Source organism: Lepisma saccharinum, chromosome 7, assembly GCF_977018435.1.
Source record: "Lepisma saccharinum chromosome 7, izLepSacc3.1, whole genome shotgun sequence".
Classification (NCBI taxonomy): Eukaryota; Metazoa; Arthropoda; class Insecta; order Zygentoma; family Lepismatidae; genus Lepisma; species Lepisma saccharinum.
In genome coordinates, this window is record NC_139235.1 from 52011794 (window position 1) to 52031740 (window position 19947).

Here is a 19947-nt window from a genome sequence, read left to right on the forward strand (position 1 = left end):
TGAACCACTATCCCTCTCAAACTACTCCCCTCAGCCTCAATACACCGTTGCCATCGTTTCTTCCAATTTTGGAACTCCTGCTAGAACGCACTTTCTTTGATGGCGCGCAGTACTCTCGTCGCATTTCCCTGAATTTCCTCGATGGTCTGAAAACGCCATCCTCTCAAAGTGGTTTCAGTTTTGGAAAGAGAAAAAAAGTCAGCAGGTGCCAAGTCAGGAGAATAGTGTGCATGAGGCACAACAGAAGTGCGATTTTTTACCAGATAACTTGTGACAAGGAGTGATCTGTGAGGTGGAGCGTTGTCATGATGCAACAACAAACGGAGCACAAATTTTACACTGACGCGATGCATGTCAAATTTTTCAGTCAGGATTTTATGGCAGGATCCTACACGTATGCCAACTTCTTCAGCAACCTCACGGATAATAATATAATAATTAATTCTACTTATTATTGCTCCTCACGTCCCAGGAGCTTAACAAAAGTAACTTTATCTCTTAAATTTTAACAAACATGATGATTTTGGGGGTGGGGGTTAAGTGCCCCCTCTATCCCCGTCAAATTACGATCCGAGGCCCGGACTTGGGCCCGCTTTAGACGAAAGCATTTCCTCAGCATTTTCCTTAACATTTGTGCCATGACGAAAATTCTACCGTTTAAAGTGAGAAATGTTACGGCATTTCAGATGCCATGGCACATTTCTTGGCATTTCGCAAGGATAGGAACCGTCCTCTTTCCGTAGCATTTTCGTAGCATATCCAATCAGAAGCGACCTCTAAGTCACGAGTGCAAATGTAATGGCGGTCACGTGAGATGTAAACAATGTATCACTTCACATTTTTAAAAGCCAATAACTATTCAACCGAGAGGAATAACGATTCGTGTAAAACGTTATTAGGTACAAAGCAATGGCGTTGCTTGAATACATACTTCAGAACATGTACAGTACACGCATGGAAGAATATTTTAGTTGTCTAAAATGAGAACACCGTGCATTAACCATACATGGTGTACCTCGACGTGACTTTCGTGCTGTATATATTATACATTGTAATCGCAAAAGTTAACCGAAATGTGACATGAAATACTTCAGTGTAAAGTACTATCTGCTATAAGATTTTGGAAGCATTTACATAGCATTTATGCTAGCAGAAATGCTAAAAGGAATGCTCCCGTCTAAAATTGGCCTTAGATTCCAGCATAAGGAATTCCATTCTCAAATAGTGAACTCAAAACTAAATTGCAAGTTTCCAGGCGCAGTGCTTGAGGAAACCAGACTATGGCAGTTACTTGGCTGCACACCCTCCCCGTTGAGCCAACTGTTCCAAGGTCCTTCAGTGTTTATTAAACAACCGCCTACTAACCTGCTTCAGCCTCTCAACTGCATCCCAGGGAACAACGACGACCTGATCCACTTATTTCTCTCGCCATTGTCCTGCTTATCTCCTTATTTTCTGCTCAGTTTCTTTTCTTGGCTTCCAATGGGGTCATATACTCACTCTGTACTTAGGCCTACCTCAAAACTAAGGAATGACTTCCAAAACTAAAACTTGTTTTTTAGAATTGCCCCCATCCCTATTGTCCAGGTTGTTACACTTTGTCTTGCAAATTCCACAGGGAAAATATACACTAAATACAAATTTCTCTTCATAAACTTTTATCATCTCGCACAATATCTAAGACACTAAAAGTTAAAATGTACAAGACAGTAATTTTGCCTCTAATATTTTATGGATGTGAAACTTGGTTCCTTACCTTAAAAGAGGAACATAAATTAAGAGTATTTGAAAATAAAATTCTTAGGGAAGTATTTGGACCTAAAAAGGGATGATGAGACAGAATTTAGAACTGCACAATTTGTATTCCGGTCCAGATATTATTAGAATAATTAAATCAAGATGACTTAGGTGGGTAGGCCAGAATGGCGGCGATTGGGTTAAAAACCAGGGGGGGGGGGGCAAAGTGCAAAATTGGGGGGGAAAGAAGTATATTTCCCTTTGTATATTAGGTTTAGCATAGTACGGGGGCAAAAGTGGCAAAAATTTGGGGGGAAACTTCATCCCTCACCCCCCCCCCCCTAATTGCCGCCACTGGTAGGCCATGTTGCAAGAATGGAAGAGGAAAGAATAGTTTACAGCATTCTTGGTGCAGTTTAGAGGAAAGAAAGAACAAGCGCCTTCTACCTTACCTTCTTTCCACGAGTGTTGGGAGTTTGTTGCAGCGATTGTTGCAACAATGCGAACTGGGCTAAGAAGTAAGCGGCACGCCTGTTGTAGTTGAAAGTGTACTTATCTGCAGTGATGGAATTAAGCTTCTTGCTTTGGGGGGAGGGGTGAATGCCCACTCAGTGTCGTATTTGTGATTTCATTTTAGGGGAGGGTAATTTCTTTTTATTTGTTTTGTGTCCTATTCTAAGTACCTAGGACAGTGGTTCCCTAACTTTTTCGTTTCAAGGCGCCCTTAGTGTTGCAAAATTTTTCCGCGGTGCCCCAAATCAGAATGTAAGCTTATCTAACACTTGAAACGTTCAGTAAGTGTAGTAAGGTTGCTTGCATTAAATTACAAAATAAACACACACTTCAAATTAGAAACATTTTACATGTAAAAAGTATGAAAACTATGTTTAGTCTAACAAGTAAGTGTCGTTTCAGTGAAAATATTTGAACATTTCGCGGTGCACACTTTGGGAACCACTAACCTAGGACATTAAATCTTATGAAAACATTTACACGTAATTTATAAACAGTATTTTTATATTTACAAAATCCAAACCCATACACAAAGAGAGCTACTGAACTCAGTAGCGGCTTCTGCCTATTCGAACATTCGCACACCCAAATAAATCTGTAATGCAAAACATTATTATTATACTTATTCATTGAACTCTGTCTCCTTCGAAACGTCAAGTGTTCCCACGTCGCTTCACCAAGGGAGGTGGTGGAGAAGCCTGCGATCAGTGATATAAACCCGCGTAGACCGAGCTGCGCTAGGGGCTTGGCTTGAACGTAATGTTAGTTTCGCTCCCTATGACGCTGTTGCAGCAGTCGTGCAGAGGACGCTGATTGGGTCTTTTCGCTTGAGCACCGTGTGAGGGGAGGTTGCATCATTTAGAAAGGTGGCGAACACAGGGATCGGTGAGCTAGCAGACCCATTCCATTAGAGATCGTGTGACGGAGTCGAGGCAGCCCATACATCATTGCAAATTGAGCGACTTCTTTTTTTAGAAAAGGGAAATTTCGATGCTAAATGTTCCCTCCGATTCTGTCCCGAGCATGATGGGGAAGAAAAGGGTGAAGGGGAGGGAGGCAACTTAAAGCGAGACGGGTGTTTTAAACATGCCTGGTATTGCCTTTGCTTAGTGCATCTTGGCCAAAATAAACGGTCTCTGTGGCGCAATAGCCGAATTATCAACCCGCGCGGAGGGAACGTACATCAATCAGTCAGCATTTTTGCATTGTGAGTGTCTGTTACTGAGTTGCAAAATTCTTTAGCGTTGTCAAAAGCTCGTGGCTGTTTCAGTGCAAAGTTTTTGATTTCTTGATCGATAAGGAAACTATACATAGCGAAAGCAGAGACTTAATATTTAACGTTGTTGAATTTTTGGAGGGTTAGCTACAAAGCCTGTAGCAACTGCAGCAATATATGGATACGGCGTAAGGGAAGGAAAAATTCTGAACTACGAAGCAGGGCAGTGTGGACTGAGTGAGTACTGTAATTTTCTTTAAGATTTATTATTATCTTGATTTCGCTTGATTTGTTTAGTTCGATCAGTCTGTCATTAGAAATGAACAACGGCTAGATAGATTGCAACTGATTTCATCCATGTGGTAGTTGGATCAGCTTCTTTGGTGTACGCCAATGTTATTATTCTCCTTGTTCATTAATATCAGCAGAGCGGAGGAGTAAGTTTTTATGAAATATTTTGCAAATCGACAATATTATTGATATTGTAGATAGGTATTTCTATGTTTTGAGTGATTTTGTCAGATTATCGAATGCTGAATTACATATTGCACAATAACATCGAATTTGTAAAAAATCCGCGTTAACTTTTTTTGAAGTATAACTGTGCCATAGCCTCTTTTTCAGTGAAAGGTGATCCAAACTTGGGTTTGCAAAATGTTAAGCATCATTATGTACGCAAAAACAGGTGCGATTATTTGACAGGGGTGGTATAACACTTCTGGGCGCGAGACTAAAGTGCACACCCATAGAGCCAGACCACGAGCCGCCACTGATTGAACTAGTAACATCGAGAAAAAGACCAAATACGTATCTATTGCACGTTTAACTCAATGACGGCGTGCGGCGAGAAATGTGATCTACGTACCTTCAACGTGTAAAGCCGCCTTTAGATGAAAGCATTTCCTTTAACATTTTTGGTAGCATACGTGCTACGTAAATGCTTCCAAAAATCTTACAACAGATGGTACTTTACACGAAAGCATTTTATGGAACATTTCGGTTAGCTGTTTCAATTACAATGTACTACAATACATACAGCACGAAAGGCACGTCGAGTTACACTATCAATGCTGTGTGCACGGTGTTTACAATTGAAAAAGCTAAAACATTCTTCCATACGTGTACAATAAACGTTGTAAAGCATGTATTTAATCAGCGCCATTCTTCTCTACCTAAAACCATTTAATACGAATTAAAAGTGTGAAGTGATACGTTGGTTACTTCTCACGCGACCGCCATTACATTTGCACTCTCGACCATGAGGTCGCATCTGATTGGTTATCCTACGACAAATGCTACGGAAATAGAGCGGGTTCTATCCTTGAGAAATGCCATGAAATATGCCATGGCATCTGAAATGCCATAAGATTTCTCACTTTACACGGTACCTTTGGTCATGGCATTAATGCTAAGGAAAATGCTTTCGTCTAAAGCTGGCCTAAGGCTGACGAAATGAGCTCTTCTTGCCCTGGCAGTAGGCTTTCAAATAGTTAATTTGAATGGAAAAAGCAGCGGCGTTACTCTGGGAGAATTTTGTAAAACCTCTGCATCCGACGACATTAAACAAATAAACAATGAGCTATTTAGAAATATAACTTCAGACGCGAAGTATAATGTATTTGTTTTAAAGGTTAATGAACTGTTTTCGCGAATGATTTTCCAGCCGTGTTTGTTCCATAGTAAAGAAATGGTATAACATACTTTCAATTCAATTTTCCTTTGAGGGGATAAAACAGGGGTGCCCATGCCCCCCCCCCCCAAGGCCAAATGGCAGATCCCCTCAAAAATCATGTCACGCGTCCCCCCAAAATCGTACCATTTGCCTCCTCAAACAATATCTTAATCCCCAGAAAGTATTTAATTACGACAGCGTCTCTTCTGAAAGTAACATTTTCTTACCTTTACTGAACAATATAGGCTACTTGATTTGCCTCTCCTCCTTAAACAGGGGTGCCCATCACTTAAAATAGTTCACCATAATCCCCCAAAATAGTTTGGATCAATACTTAATAAACTGATGTATATTTGAATGAAATACCATGTTAAATTGTCCATATTTTTTAATTATTAGATTTTCGAGAAAAACTTAAGGCTAGCACATTGGTTGGTTAAATGTACAAGGCAGAATCAAAAAGTAAGGTGACAAGTGCCCTGAAAATGTACAACGATATGCTAGTAACTGTATTTTTGTGTGTTGTAGGTATTGATGGATAGTATCCCTGGTGACCACTAGAGAGCAGCACGGTGACACAGTTGCAGAGAATCGCAGTTCGAAGATGGCAGGGTTACTGGAAACATGGTCAAATGTAGAAGTGCGAAGTGTGATCAGGTTTTTGAATGCGAAGGGGAAGAAACCAGCCGAGATCCATCGGGAACTTGTGGAGGTGTATGGAAACAACGTGTTATCCAGGAAACAAGTGTGGTGTTGGTGTAAGGAGTTTGAAAATGGTAGGGCTGACATTAATGATCATAAGCGAAGTGACAGACCGTCAACTTCAGCTACCGACCAGAACATTTGTCAGGTGGAGGGAATGATTAGGGAGGATAGGCGAATCACACTGTCACACATTGCAGATGCACTGAACATTTCGTATGGTTCTGTGCACAGTATTGTGCACAACACGCTTGGCTACCGCAAAGTGTGTGCACATTGGGTACCAAGAAATCTCACTGATTATGACAAAGGCAGACAAATGGGCATGAGTCTTAACCAATCCGTTATCAACAAGAAGGGTCGTCATTTCTGTATCGCATCATTACGGGTGATGAGACACCTGTGCCATTGTGGACACCGGAATCCAAACGTTCCTCCATGATGTGGAAACATCCATCATCGCCCCCACCCAAAAAGTTTAAAACAGTAACATGTGCAAGGAAAACAATGGCCACGTTCTTTTGGGACCACCTTGGTGTGATTCACCTGGAATTCCTTCCACCTGGTACCACTGTCAATGTTGTGACCTACTGCCAGACATTGGACAGATCGTGAGATAACACATTTATCCTCTTTTTACCCTCTTTGATGCTTCAGCACCTTATTCCTTTCTTTTCTTTCATGTTTTGTTAAAAATTGGAAAGAAACATAAATAATTTTTACTCTTCTTGAGCAGCTACAAAAAATCATATAGTCTCATTTTGTAGAGCAGAACGAGAGCAATAAAATGCTATAAAATATTCATTGAAGCCCCAATACTTTCCAAGATAATGTAGCAAAACCCGCGAGAGAAACCACAAACTTCAACAAAACCTATTCGGCAGAACTACAGTTCTCTACGCGGTCCGCGCGCATCATATACAAAAGGCGCAGAAAAAGAGAGCATTGAATAAAGGCATTTCAGCAGCACCTTTTCTTGCACCTTTTTGAAAACATTTTCAGAACTTTTTTTCCCCTTTCCAGACCATAATGTTGCACCTTAAAATCATTCCCCTACTCATAACCTTACCGCGTAAGAAGATTGGGCAGGTTATCGTGACGTAATAATCCTGAATCGGAAAGGAACGTCACAGGTAAATTTAGCGACCAACGAAGAAGAAAGCACGTGATTACAGATTAAAAACAGTTGGAACCCAAATGTGGAAGTTCTTCGAATAATAGACGCAACTAAATTTGTGTATGGCTTACGCAGATGCTATATTTCGAGTGATGCTTAGTATGTGTGTTTTAAATGTCCTGCAGGATTTTAAAAACCTATAACTTTTAAAGTAATAGGTATATTAGAACAAAATATTATCTGTTACACAGAGGAAACTTATAAAAAATAATGTTTGTTGTGGTTTGGATCAGTTCGTCAAGATCTGTCGGTTTCTCTGCATACATGGATCTTGACATGTCTCCATTGCCAGTAATCGCAAGCCGGAAGGTCTGGTGATCTTGCAGGCCAAGGTCGTGGGTGTTCTGCTCCCAATCCATCTGCCACAGTCCTCTTCTATCAGATCGTGCACAAATCTCGACTTGTATGGGCCTGACTTTCACTTTCTTTCGTAAGATAATGTGTAACGTAGACCTCGCCAATCCCAGTTCCAAGGATCTTCATTTACGAGATTTCATTGGACTCCGTTGAACGCTCTCCTGCACAGCATCCACCACATCGTCACTCGTGGCAAATCTGCTGCGCTTCCCATAGCCTTAAACTTGTACACGCACTTGTGTCCGCTTGAGGTATTTTTCCAAACGTAGTTTGGAACCTTCTCCGCACCAAAACACAACATTTTAACTCGGCATGCCATAACACTCACTGAGCTTTTTCCTGCATCGACACCATCTTGGAATCACGTGATCGCGTGATCACCTGCACACACGTCATTCAGCAGTGTGGGGAGAACAAAATTTTAAATTTTCCTCTGTGTACAAGAGAACAATATTTCGTAGAAATGAACCTATTACTTTAATGTTGTAGGTTTTTAGAATTCCGCAGGACTTTTAAACACACGTATATCGAGAAGCCACAGCAAGAAACTAATGGAGAAAACGACATGTTGCCATGATATGGATAGCCTTTTGGTCGATGTAAGGGAGAGTTGCCGAAACTGGACCAGTTGGCACTGTTTTGCTTCTGCATCAGAAACAAGACACAGAAAAGAACGAAATTGTAGCTATGAGAAGCACAAACTATTAGCTTTCATTTCATATATGTATTTCAACAAAAAAATGCAGGAACCAATATAATAGAGTACATAAACGAAAGTAGTGACATCGGTCCATTATAGGCAACTGGTTTCCTTACTTGGACCACAGGTTGCTTAGGTTGGACCGCTCACAAAAGGCATGTACGTATGTTGTCTACGGTATCTAGACACCTGCAGCACTCACTGCACACACCATTGTGGTATTTATTCCACGTTCGCCGCTTGTAACAGTACCTACCTGTGATTCTCCTTTCTTTGCTACAATTTTTTGTGGACGTTTCTGGACTGTGGTGAAACCTGACTCATCCACGTTGAATATTCGGTCAGCTGTAAAACCAAACAAACCATACCTTCTACTACACTCGTTCAAGCCATAGTCCCCATTATTGTATGCTGCTATAGCCATTTGCAATTCCATCTCTGTCCACAGCCCATACTTTCCCCGGTCCAATTTGGGAAACACGTGGTGGTCCAGCCCCGTTAATAAAAATATGACGATACACGAACATACGCAACTAAACCATAGTTTTTACCACATGTAGTTAGTGGTTAATGAAAAGCACTTTTATAATATACTACAGGACATTTGATTACTTACACCTAGTCTACACGAGAGCTTAAGATCCGAAGCACAATAATTGCAACACGAACAATGCAAACACAATAACAGCACTCCTACTTAGTCGAACGTCTCTAGTCTCTAGTTGACTGACCATTCAGTAATTTGTACATGGTACTGACGCCAACCAGTAGTGACAACTCACCTGTTTCAAATACTCGTCCATAGGCAAAAAAAAAAGGTTCAACTTAGGCTACAGTCCAATTTCAGCAACTCTCCCCTATAGTTCAGTACAGGAAATGTGAGATTTGTTTCCATTCAGGATGCGCAAATTTTTCCACATCAAGAGAACTAATTCCTGATCTTGACTTTGAAAGAATTGCAGATCAGATAAATATGTGAAGAGGTTTTCTCGGGATATCAACCAGGTGATTTCCGGACAGGCTTCCAATCTGTCGAGAGCTAACGTCACTCTCATCTTCAGAGATTGAAGATAGCATGTAGTTACATATGCGTGTGATCAATGCCTGAAGATGATAGTGACGTTAGCTCTCAACAGATCGGAAGAATATCCGGAAATCACTTGGTTGATATCCCGATAAAACCTCTTCATCACTCATCGCCAGGAAAGTTTCAAGATTTATATCAGATACATACATTTAGTTTTATTATGGAGGCTTTCTGGGGCTGGTTAAAAAAGTTGAAATAATAAGAAAAGAAGATAAGAATTTTATGAAGCAAATTGAAGATGGAAAAGTTTGATTTTTTTCCAGTTTTACAATTGCTTTCCGCCACGAATGTTGGTTTCTTGTGTTTCCTTAATGTTTTCAGTTGTATCTCACATATGTAAACCAAATTGGTGCACTACTGATTCCACATCAAATCACCTAGAAATAATTCAAAATGCGACCCACCGATTCAGATTTTCATGAAACTTGGTGTATTTGTTAATACTGACAAGGTATAAACACATGCCAAATTTTTCTTCTCTTCACCTCATAGTTACTGAGAAACAGGAGGCTAAAGTTTCAGAATTTTGCGCGCATTGCCGAGACCATTGCCACCCATATAATACTACAGGCAAAATTACTGTTTTGTATATTTTAACTTTTAGTTTCTTAGATATATTTAGATATGCAAGGTCAAACTTACATCATGTGACATTGAAGACAAAATTTCAATACTTTCACATAAAAATATATTTTTGTGAAAACTATGCCCTCTCAGCTTCAAGACAAGCCCAAGATGAAAGTTATACCATAAGTGAAAGCAAAGTTATGATTTTTTTTATTTGACCTTGTAAGCACTCAAATTTTACATTTGTTATAAGGTTTTCAACCCTGCTGTATGAATACCGTGTATCACTGAAGGATGAAATTTTACATGTGTAAGTTTCTTCGTGTCTTCTACCATCCTACCAAATTTCATGAAAATCTGAAATGGTAAAAGGTAAAGGTAAAGTGTTCCCCTGTGCATAGCACCACGCCATGAAGGCGTATAGGGGGTGTGGGGGTAACGCCCCACACTTTCTTGATCCGGTCGTGAGTGGGGGTGATGTGATCAGCATCACGCCCCTGACCGCCTTTACCCCCCAGGGTTTCCCCCAGGTACCCATGTTATTCGACGCTGGGTAGGCGCCGGGGCCGCTTCCACCGTTAGAAAAGTTCCCGGATTTGAACCGGCCGGGGATCGAACCCGGGACCTTGAGCATGGTAGTCAGACGCGTTACCGACTGAGCCACCGCGGCCTGAAATGGTCGTGTTGAAAAGTTTTTTGTGATGGTTTCCGTCATGGAATAGCCCATATGAATACACTTAAATTGTTTTTTAATGAAGATTTATTAATAGAAGAAGTGAGAAAGCCACTAATTTTATTTTATAGTTTTTAGAACATTCTTTAAGCTTCAATTTGAAAACAAATTTGGCATGACAACTGCAGTACCTTCTTGTGATAATGCAATTTTAGTAACGTCAGACATTGACACAAAAAAATCAACATTATTTACAATACAATATTTTCTTTGCTCAGTGCAAGGGAATCTTGGTGATAACTTTTTAAATGGAACATACATATATCTATGAAATTTCCAAGGAAAATTCAAAGTGATATATCGATTGTGACTGAGATATAACTTTCTCTGTTAAGCACTGCAGGCCACTACCATGGGCTCGGCAATGACCGATCCGTGCACAATTCTGAAACTTTAGCCTCCTGTTTCTCAGTAACTATGAGGTGTAGAGAAGAAAAATATTTTGCATGTGTTTATACCTTGTCAGTATTAACAAATACGCCAAGTTTCATGAAAGTCTGAACACATTATAATGATTAATTATTCTGTAGACATGAATTTACATATAGAACATAATTTTATTAGTACTCTATCACTTAATTGTTACAAATTTGTCATGAAGTAAGTGTAGTAATCACATATGTATGAGTCTAGTTCAGTGACGGCGCCAGCCTGAAATAAGTAAGGGTGGGGGGGGGGGGGCTAGAGATTGCGGAATCAAATTCTTGGGGGGCTAACTGATGCCGGCTAAAAGGTATTAACTTAATACTTTACTACGGTATAATTTTACCAGTGAACATATTCTACAATCAGATGTTCTGGGCACGAATCTCTCTCTCTCTCTCTCTTTTTTTAAAAAAAGTTGCATTAATTATATTGTTTTCTTTTCCTAAATCATTATTGAGTGGAATAATATGTGAGACTTACTATTTATGTGAACAATACAAAAAACGCCATAAAAACTACAATTATTAACTCTCTTGCTATATGTAACACTATTTCTATGTAAAGGTTTTGGGTACTTTTTTGCTAAAATGAACCAGAGCAAGAAACTACGATATTGTACGTCTGCTTTTATAAGCAGTTACAACCTTGTTTAAATCCAAAGATTTTGCAACCTTTTGTCTCAATGGACACAATTGATAGAGCATTCAACCTCTCGTTACCAATTCGATTACGAAAGTAACACTTTATTTGCCGCAAGCAGCCGTTGATTGGGGGATGCACAGTTCAATAACAAAGCTTACGAAGCTCGTAAAAGGCAATATTGAATGTTCCAACTATTGAAAGTAGCTGCTGAAGAGTCATATATTTTCAGTTCCTTTCTGCCTCATAGTGTGCCCGTCAGCGCCTTGAAATCAAGGGCTCCCGGGTTCGATACCCGGTGGAGGCACATAGTGGTTTGGATCCCACTTTAAACGGTAGGTCCAATCCCAGTTAGCCTTACTGTGCATAAAGTGGACTTGAAACACCAACTCAATCAATCAATCATAGTGTGCCATACCTCTAAACTATCCACATTACAACAATAGTAAGCGGCAATAGATTGTAGCTTTTCGTGCTAGAACTTAGGGTTAACAATGGGGAGGATGCGGAAATACCGTCCACTTAGGAGGTGTCACTCTCAAGGAACTAACATATTTTCACTACAAATTCACCTCCAATAGGATACAATTGGACATAAAATAAACGAATATAGTTGCAACTCTTACATTGAGCATTTTTATTAGTAAAAATAACTACTGAATATTATAATTTTATTTCTTCTCCATCTTTTTCTCTTTACTTCTTTCTTTCCTTCTTTCTTTATGCATAAATACTGGTCAGAATTGGATCAATAGTTTTAGATCTGCTTCACTGTAGGGAATCAAATTTGGCCACTATGACGGTAGTTACTGTACAAAATATATTTTCTAACCTCACAAATGATAATTAAATAACATGTAGGACTAGGGCTGCGAGAAATAAAATTGCCCAAGCGTGCTGATTTTCGAATCGTTTGCAATACGGTTCGAAATGAGTTGATTTGATTTTGATAAATTGGAAATTGTATTAAGGTCTGCTATATGCACAAGGGCTAATCGGGACGAAAGCTAATGGAATCCGAACCACTTAATGAAATGTTACCGGGGATCGAACCGAGACCCCTTGATATCAAGGCAGCAGTTTTATCGGGGCTGGGAGCCCAATTTTAATACTTCTAATTCTTAGCATTTAAGAATTAGGTAGTTTGTGTACTCTTTAATCTTTTAATATCGTATTTCTCCCTCTCGAATATTTGCAGCGCTAAGGATATATGAAAGCAAACCAAAAATGAAGGAACATCGCTAACGCGCATTCGGTATTCGAATGAGGAACTAACAGAGGAGAATGACGGTTCTTGAGATTTTCAATATCATCCAACTCATAAATATTCATTTGTCACACCTGTTAGACCTATTCCGAAATATAGTGATACGATTTATAGACGCTGATAATTGTACACATTTAGCTGTACGGGAGAGTTGCCTATATTGTACCACTTCCCAATTTTTGGACGATTGTTGACAAAAGATTAAATATATATTCATTATTGCATTACTAAAATAAAATTTACTCTTTTATGCAACACTTCACTAAGTTACAATTGACTTAATGAATCCAAAATATGTTAAATAGCTATTTGAAAAGAAGTTTACAAACGGTACAATATTGGCAACTGAGCTCCTAATTTGTACCAATGGGTTCCTATTTCGTACCGGATAAAAAGTATCACAGAAACAGTGTCAAAGTAAAGAAGTAATACATGTAAGCTTTTATATAATCTTCCAGAATATATTTACTGAAGCTAATAGTTAAAATGACAACATCTACATTCAATATAACAAGTTAATGTGGAAATTAATAGGGTAGGTAGGGGGAAATCGGATCATGGGGGAAATCGTATCGGCTGAAAAGAACTCAGTTTTGCAGACACAAGAAATGAAGTTTTTGCGTCATTACGGTGTGCATTGTGCTGCCACCTCTCAGAAGAAATGAGAACTGTCAGAACTCATTGTTTGTTTGGCGCCAGAAGAGTTCCAGACTACATTGTTTCAAGTTGTGCATTTTTGTGCGGACAGAAAAGCAGCTGATGTAAGTTTTCATTGTCGTGGAATAAGCTTCTATTCATTGCTTGTTAAGTAAATTTTATTTTCAATTGTAATATTTCATTGAATTAAGCATGCCTCACCAGATCTTGTGATAATTTAAAACAAAACACAGAAATCAGTGCCAACAAAAAATAGGTTTCTTATAAGGTGTATTTCAGGGTAAATCGGATCATTCGAATTCTCCTTTCTGTTTCATTGTTTTGAAATAACTGGAGGGATCCAGTAGGCTATATTTATATTTTAATAAATCAGTCTGTCTATCTATGATATCAGCAGCCTAATTTGTAGCACAACACATGTGTACGTATGCTTTAATGTAGGCTATAGCAACGTTTTGTTTTGTTTCACATGCCTCATAACTACATTCGGAAAACTGCTCATGGTCCTTATAGTTCCTGGTCGGTTGTAGCTATGGAAGAAGCTGTCACTGCTGTTAGAGAAGGGCAATATTCAATACGGACGTGTTTGATGTCCCATTTACAACCTTTCAAAACCTTCAAACCCATCAGCGCCTGAAAATGTTCCAGTGTATAATGTTGGACGTCAACCAGTGATACCTCCAGACATTGAAGCAGCTCTAGTTGTGCGTCTAGTCTACCTGTCCAAAAGGAGATTTGGTTTGACACCGAGGAGTGTACGTGAGTATGCCTATAAGTATGTGACTGAGCGAGGTATTCCAAACAATTTCAAAGAGGAATCCGAAACGGCCGGCATTGATTGGTTTCAGGGATTTATGAAAAGACACCCGGAACTTTCTATTCGGAAAGCCGAAGGTCTTTCTCGTGCAAGAATGAATGGCATGACACGAGAAAATATTTCGAACTTTCACACTCAGTTGAAAAATGCACGAAAATCTATTCCTTCACTTCATCTGACATCAGGTGAAAATTATCCTTACGTCAACACTGGGGATAAGAGGAAGAATGAGAAGGATAAGAGACATGTTAAGCAAGCTGGAAAACTCGCATCGAGAAGTGAGAAGAACGAAGCGTGGGGGTGTGGATTCTGCAGCCTTTCGTACTACGACAAAAAAGTCACCAGGCTGGTGATTGGATACAGTACCAGGCTTGCTAAGGGGGGTTCCGTGAAAGCTGTGTAAACGCCTTTGGTAAAAAGCAGTGCATTTGTGGTATTTGTTTATCAAAATCTGTGTGATTCGATTTACCCCACCGCCGACCCGATTTACCCCGCAGAGGTGAGGTAAATCGGATCAGTGCACCACGTGCATTAAAGTTACAATATCTCAGCAAATAATAAGAAATGAAAGTAATTTATACATTTGTCTAGTAGCTGAAGGTTTGCTTGTTTTTATGCATATCATTTCAATTGTAATAAAGGCACTGATATTCAATAAATAGAGGTTTTTAAAAAAAGTGATCCGATTTTCCCCTACCTCCCTAATTGAAAGTTCAGTTACTAATATGAAATTTGCTGAATCAGGCCTACACTTTCATATTATAACCTGGAAGCAGTAAATCACACATCACTTTCACAACTACTACATATATAGATCACAGCATTACTCCTGAACATGAATCGTGGGTCCACAGTTTCACTGGACACACTGAGTCATTGCTTCCACGCTACATGCATCGCAGATATTTCAATACCAATCTTCTGCATGTTCATGTGGAAGAGTGGATGAAGATGTGCTGTTATCGGGGAATATTGCCTCTCTATTTGATGCTGGTTCAGTTTTCGGTCGACACGTTTTCTTTGTTTTCTTTGTACCTCGTCTGTTACCAAACGTAGAAGGAGCTTCGAACAGAACCGCAGATGCAGTGGTGTCGGGATGAGACGTTTTCAACTTTTTTTTACTCAACTGGCTTTTGTATGGAGAAGCAGTTAGTTCTACAGCTGGCTGGGATCTCTTCCAAGTGGAGTGTTTCACCCTGAGATATTTCTGCTGGGGTCACTGGTCGTGGCAAGTCAATAGGAGCTACATCGGCACCCTGAACTTGATCGACAACCTCTGTAGGTTCCTGAGAAATTTGAGAAACTGCAGCAAAATCAGAGTCTATGAAAACGTGACGGTTTACAGGCCAGATACCACACGCTTTGAAGCAGCTCTCTGCAACAGCTGAAGTGCATACACGACCGTAGGCTTGTGCAAATATCTGGGACACATGCTATTGGGTTACTGCAGATCCGACATTGCTTCTAATCCAAGTTTCTATGGCTTCATCATAGTACCTTTCCAGTGGCGAGAAGAACGACGTCCAAAGGCTGAAGTCGATGGGTTGTATGCCCAGGAAGCTGCAGCATTATTATCCCGTGTTATCTGGCCACAGTCAGAGCTTCAAGATTTCTAGAGTGGGTGGTATGGCCATCTAGTAGCAAAAGAACTTTCCTTTCCGGGGAACAGTTCACGTGCTGGATGAAATGTCGGAGGAACTTCACAAATAAATCCGAATTCATGTACCCAAACTCGGAGACTTCCACCACACTTCCAAGTGGCGCGCCCACCTTCAGGGCATCACTCATTCTCTGCCTCTTGAATATGATCATGGGTGGTAAGTAATGTCCTGAGGCGTTTACACAATACACAACAGTTGAAGTGACACCTCTCTCTGCTGACGTGATTCCTCCGACCTGCTTCTTCCCTTGCATTCCCACTATTTTCCTCATATGTTTCTGCACAGTGGTTACTCCTGACTCACCCATGTTATAAAGTCTTGTGCCGTCCAGTCCATTTGAATCTACACACTTTTCCAATATGTCAAAGAAAGCGTTTACAGATTCTCAGTTAAATCACATGGCTCGAGCGTATGATGTTGGCTCTGGCTGTCTGACAGATAACGTGGGGTGTTGTCTCATGAAATTATAGAACCACTTTTTACCTGCCATTCATTTCTGTTTGTTGAAATTATTGGACAAATTATTTGCTTCCGCATGTTGAAAGGTAACCTCCTAACATCCGATATTGACGATCCAAAGAAACTTTCCTCCATCTGAAGAAGGTATTTCTCAATTTCCTTTTCCAGTTCTGGCGAGAAAACTGTACCACGACCCATTTTCTTCACAGATTCATTCGCATATGCATTTTTGGCCTCTAGATGTCTCTTCAGAGTGGGTTTTGGGATGCCGTACGGTCGACAACATTCAATTTTGCCGCAATCCCCGTTCCTGAATGCAGCCATGGCCATCTCCAACTCGTCTGTAGTCCATGATCCGTACGTCCGTTTCGTATACATCTGAAAAATAAAATTGGGGTACCGACCATTAGTCACTCTCATCGCAGTTTCCTATATTGTACCGGTACGATATAGGAAACCAACGTGTGGTACAAATTAGGCAACCTGCAATCTCCTTATTCCCGCCATTCGTCTCCTAACAAAGAAAACTCGTGCACAAACTTCGCAGTCAACATGCTCCCGAAACTTACCTCTAGCATGCACTTAAAGATCAGTTACTTCAAACTCACCGTTCGAGTGTATCTTTTTACGCCTTCGACACAATTATTACTTCACACAATGCTAAAACCTTCAAATGTTTCTAGCAACTAGCAGACACGAGCATAAACACCAACTTTCATCACTGCCTCCCTCGCTACTGAAGACCTTTCAATACATGCCGCTAGATGGTACTCATTGACATGAATCATAGAAATCCAGCGGAGGAGGTACAATATAGGCAACTCTCCCCTATATACCAATAATCAAATAACAATATCACAGCCACTAATACATCCACCTATCAAGCAGGCAGCAGATTTCGTAGCAACTTTGGCGACTCATGGTTAGCCAATTTCTTGGTATCAAATGATGAGTGGGCTCTGTTATCCAGGCACATCTGCAGCGTCCCCCCCTTGATTTTACAATACATCGTAATGAATAACCTTGCGATCTAAACGAACTACAAAATGTACTTGAACATTGTGCTAGCCCGAAATGGAAGTTTTATGATGGAAAATGGAAACTTCTACTTTCCGTTTTCAGTCGAAATTCATCTACCGTATTACAAAAATCTAGGGGTACAAGGGGGGGCTTGAGACCTGTTTTGGGGGCTTCAGCCCCTCTTAGCGCCCCCTGTAGTGCCGTCTCTGGTCTTTTTGGGTTAGGCAAAACTTCGTGAGGCAAGATGAATCACAATGTTAATAGAACATTACAACCGCCAAGGACAAAAATCAGTTATCATCCATCTATGTTAGGTTAGTAATGGCAGTAATGCACTGGTCTCACCAGAGCTCATTTTACTGCAATAAAACTATTTGAATTTAGTATATTGCAATCTCAGGCGATAGGAGAAGTTATACAGTGTGTTTTAAAAGTCCTGCAGGATTCTAAAAACCTATAACTTTCAAAGTAATTGATTTATTACAACAAAATATTGTTTGTTACACAGAGGAAATTTTGTAATTAATGTTTGATGTGGTTTGGTTAATCGCCAGATCTCCAGCTGGGAACTATTCACGTCCAAACACTCTTGTAATCCTCGTTTGATTTCGAGAATTGCGTTCTGACGGTGTTTGTCTGGAATGTTGCGAATTACATCACGTATCTTGAACTTCAGGTCGTCAAAATCTGTCGGTTTCTGTGTATACACTTGGGTCTTGACATGTCCCTAATACCTTCTCCGCACCAAAACAGAAGATTATAACTAGGTAAGCCATAACATACACTACGCTTTATCCCGCATCGACGCCATCTTGGAATCACGCGGTTCCGTGATTACCTGCACACACTTCATTCAGCAGTGCGAGCAGAACAAAATTTTAAATTTTCCTCTGTATTGATAAAATAAACAATATTTCGTTGTAATAAACCTATCACTTTAAAGTTATAGCTTTTTAGAATCCTGCAGGACTTTTAAAACACGCTTATGCAACGTACGGTAGATGTACAAAAATTAAATGAAGAAAATAAGCATGCCTATAAAGTAAAAACGTTAATAACATCGTTATTGAAAAAACTTTTACAAAATTTAATATGAGCCCCTTTCTACCGTACTTACTCTCCCAGCCACCTTTGGATCCCTTCTACAAAATTATTCTGGAGTTGCCATTGCGACTGATTGTTTATCGACTGCCTTCTGAAATTCAGTCTGAGAAGAAAATATAATTATATATTCATTTCTTTCTCCGTTGTGTTGACTCAAAGTTGACTTGACGATCAAGGACAGCCCAGAAATCAATAACTGGATGAAAGGCAAAATGACTTTGTTCGACGTAAAAGCGTTTTGATGTGGCACTTAGCATTTAGCTCCCTTTTAGCAGTGGCCTTCGACTCTTGGTCAATATTTTTGCCTGAAATCTAGGAGACGATTCAAAGTCAAACCAAGATCGACAAGCTGAATGTTAAAATCGCTGAGAGCTTTATAACCAATCTTTGCACACTGGATTAGAAAAGATGAGTGTTCTATGAGCATTTCATCTGTCTTTGATCTTTAAAATCTGTTTATTTTATTCAACCTTTTATCGCAAGTCAAGACACGATGTTATGGATTACTTGCAAACAAGGTGGATAAAAATCATAATTTTTATTTAAAAAAATAATTTTACGTAAATTGGATCTTTTATTTAAAAACATGCTTAAAATTGCTTCCATTATATTTATAAAAACATTTATACAATAACATAAAAATATTTGAATAGTTTGATTAAAGCAAATAAAAAATATATGTAAATATACATTTTTCTGTTTCTGATACTGTATATATGAACCTACTATGGAATTTGAGTAACTTTTCTTCCAGTGAAAATAGAACATTCTGGATGTACTCTATAATTGTAATATTTTTAATAGTCTTTGTAGTTGATTTTTGGTATTTTTAATGATAGTTTGCAAAATATTAACTGCCACGTTTATTTACTGTTTAATGATAATGACACTATTTACGGTTTAACATGATTAGTATTTTGTACATTATTCTACAGAAAATTTTTGATAAGAATTATTGAATTTTAAATCAAGAGATATGTAAATGTGTTTACAGTGCACATATTACATTCCCTTTCGTACGAGCTTCACACCAACATTACGTATATTTTGTTTCCTTTCTTTTTCTTTCTTAGAGCCTAATAAGAACCATTAAATGATTACAAGATTAATGTACTTTCACCAAAAGTGATTGTGATATCTACAGAATCCTTATGTATCTTATTCTATAAATTATTTCTTTAAAGTGATTTAAATCGTCATTTAAATCAACCTCATATAAATAAATCCACTTTGCTTGCAAATTATTCCCGATACAAATATAATATTTCGTGGACCGAAGAAAGTTCACGTTTTAGCGTAACGGGATGTTTAAAATTTGGATGAATCTGTCTGGTTGTCTGCCAATGAGAGACAATAATTGACCTACCCTATTTTACGACTACCGTTATCCGACAGGAAAAGAAGTCATATTTCTCTTTTAAATTTGGCGCTATTCA

The 19947-nt window shown here is 39.2% G+C and overlaps 1 protein-coding gene across 1 annotated transcript; it reads left to right on the plus strand.

Moving 5' to 3' along the window:
* The first annotated feature begins 5742 nt into the window (after nt 1–5742).
* LOC145990469 (protein GVQW3-like) lies at nt 5743–6282 on the plus strand. Its single transcript, XM_083126162.1, has one exon. It carries the CDS (start codon nt 5743–5745, stop codon nt 6280–6282), a length of 540 nt encoding a protein of 179 aa, XP_082982288.1.
* Nucleotides 6283–19947: the final 13665 nt, after the last annotated feature.

Coding starts and splice junctions, on each gene's coding strand:
- LOC145990469 (XM_083126162.1), top strand. CDS start 5,743: ATGGCAGGGTTACTGGAAACATGGTCAAATGTAGAAGTGCGAAGTGTG.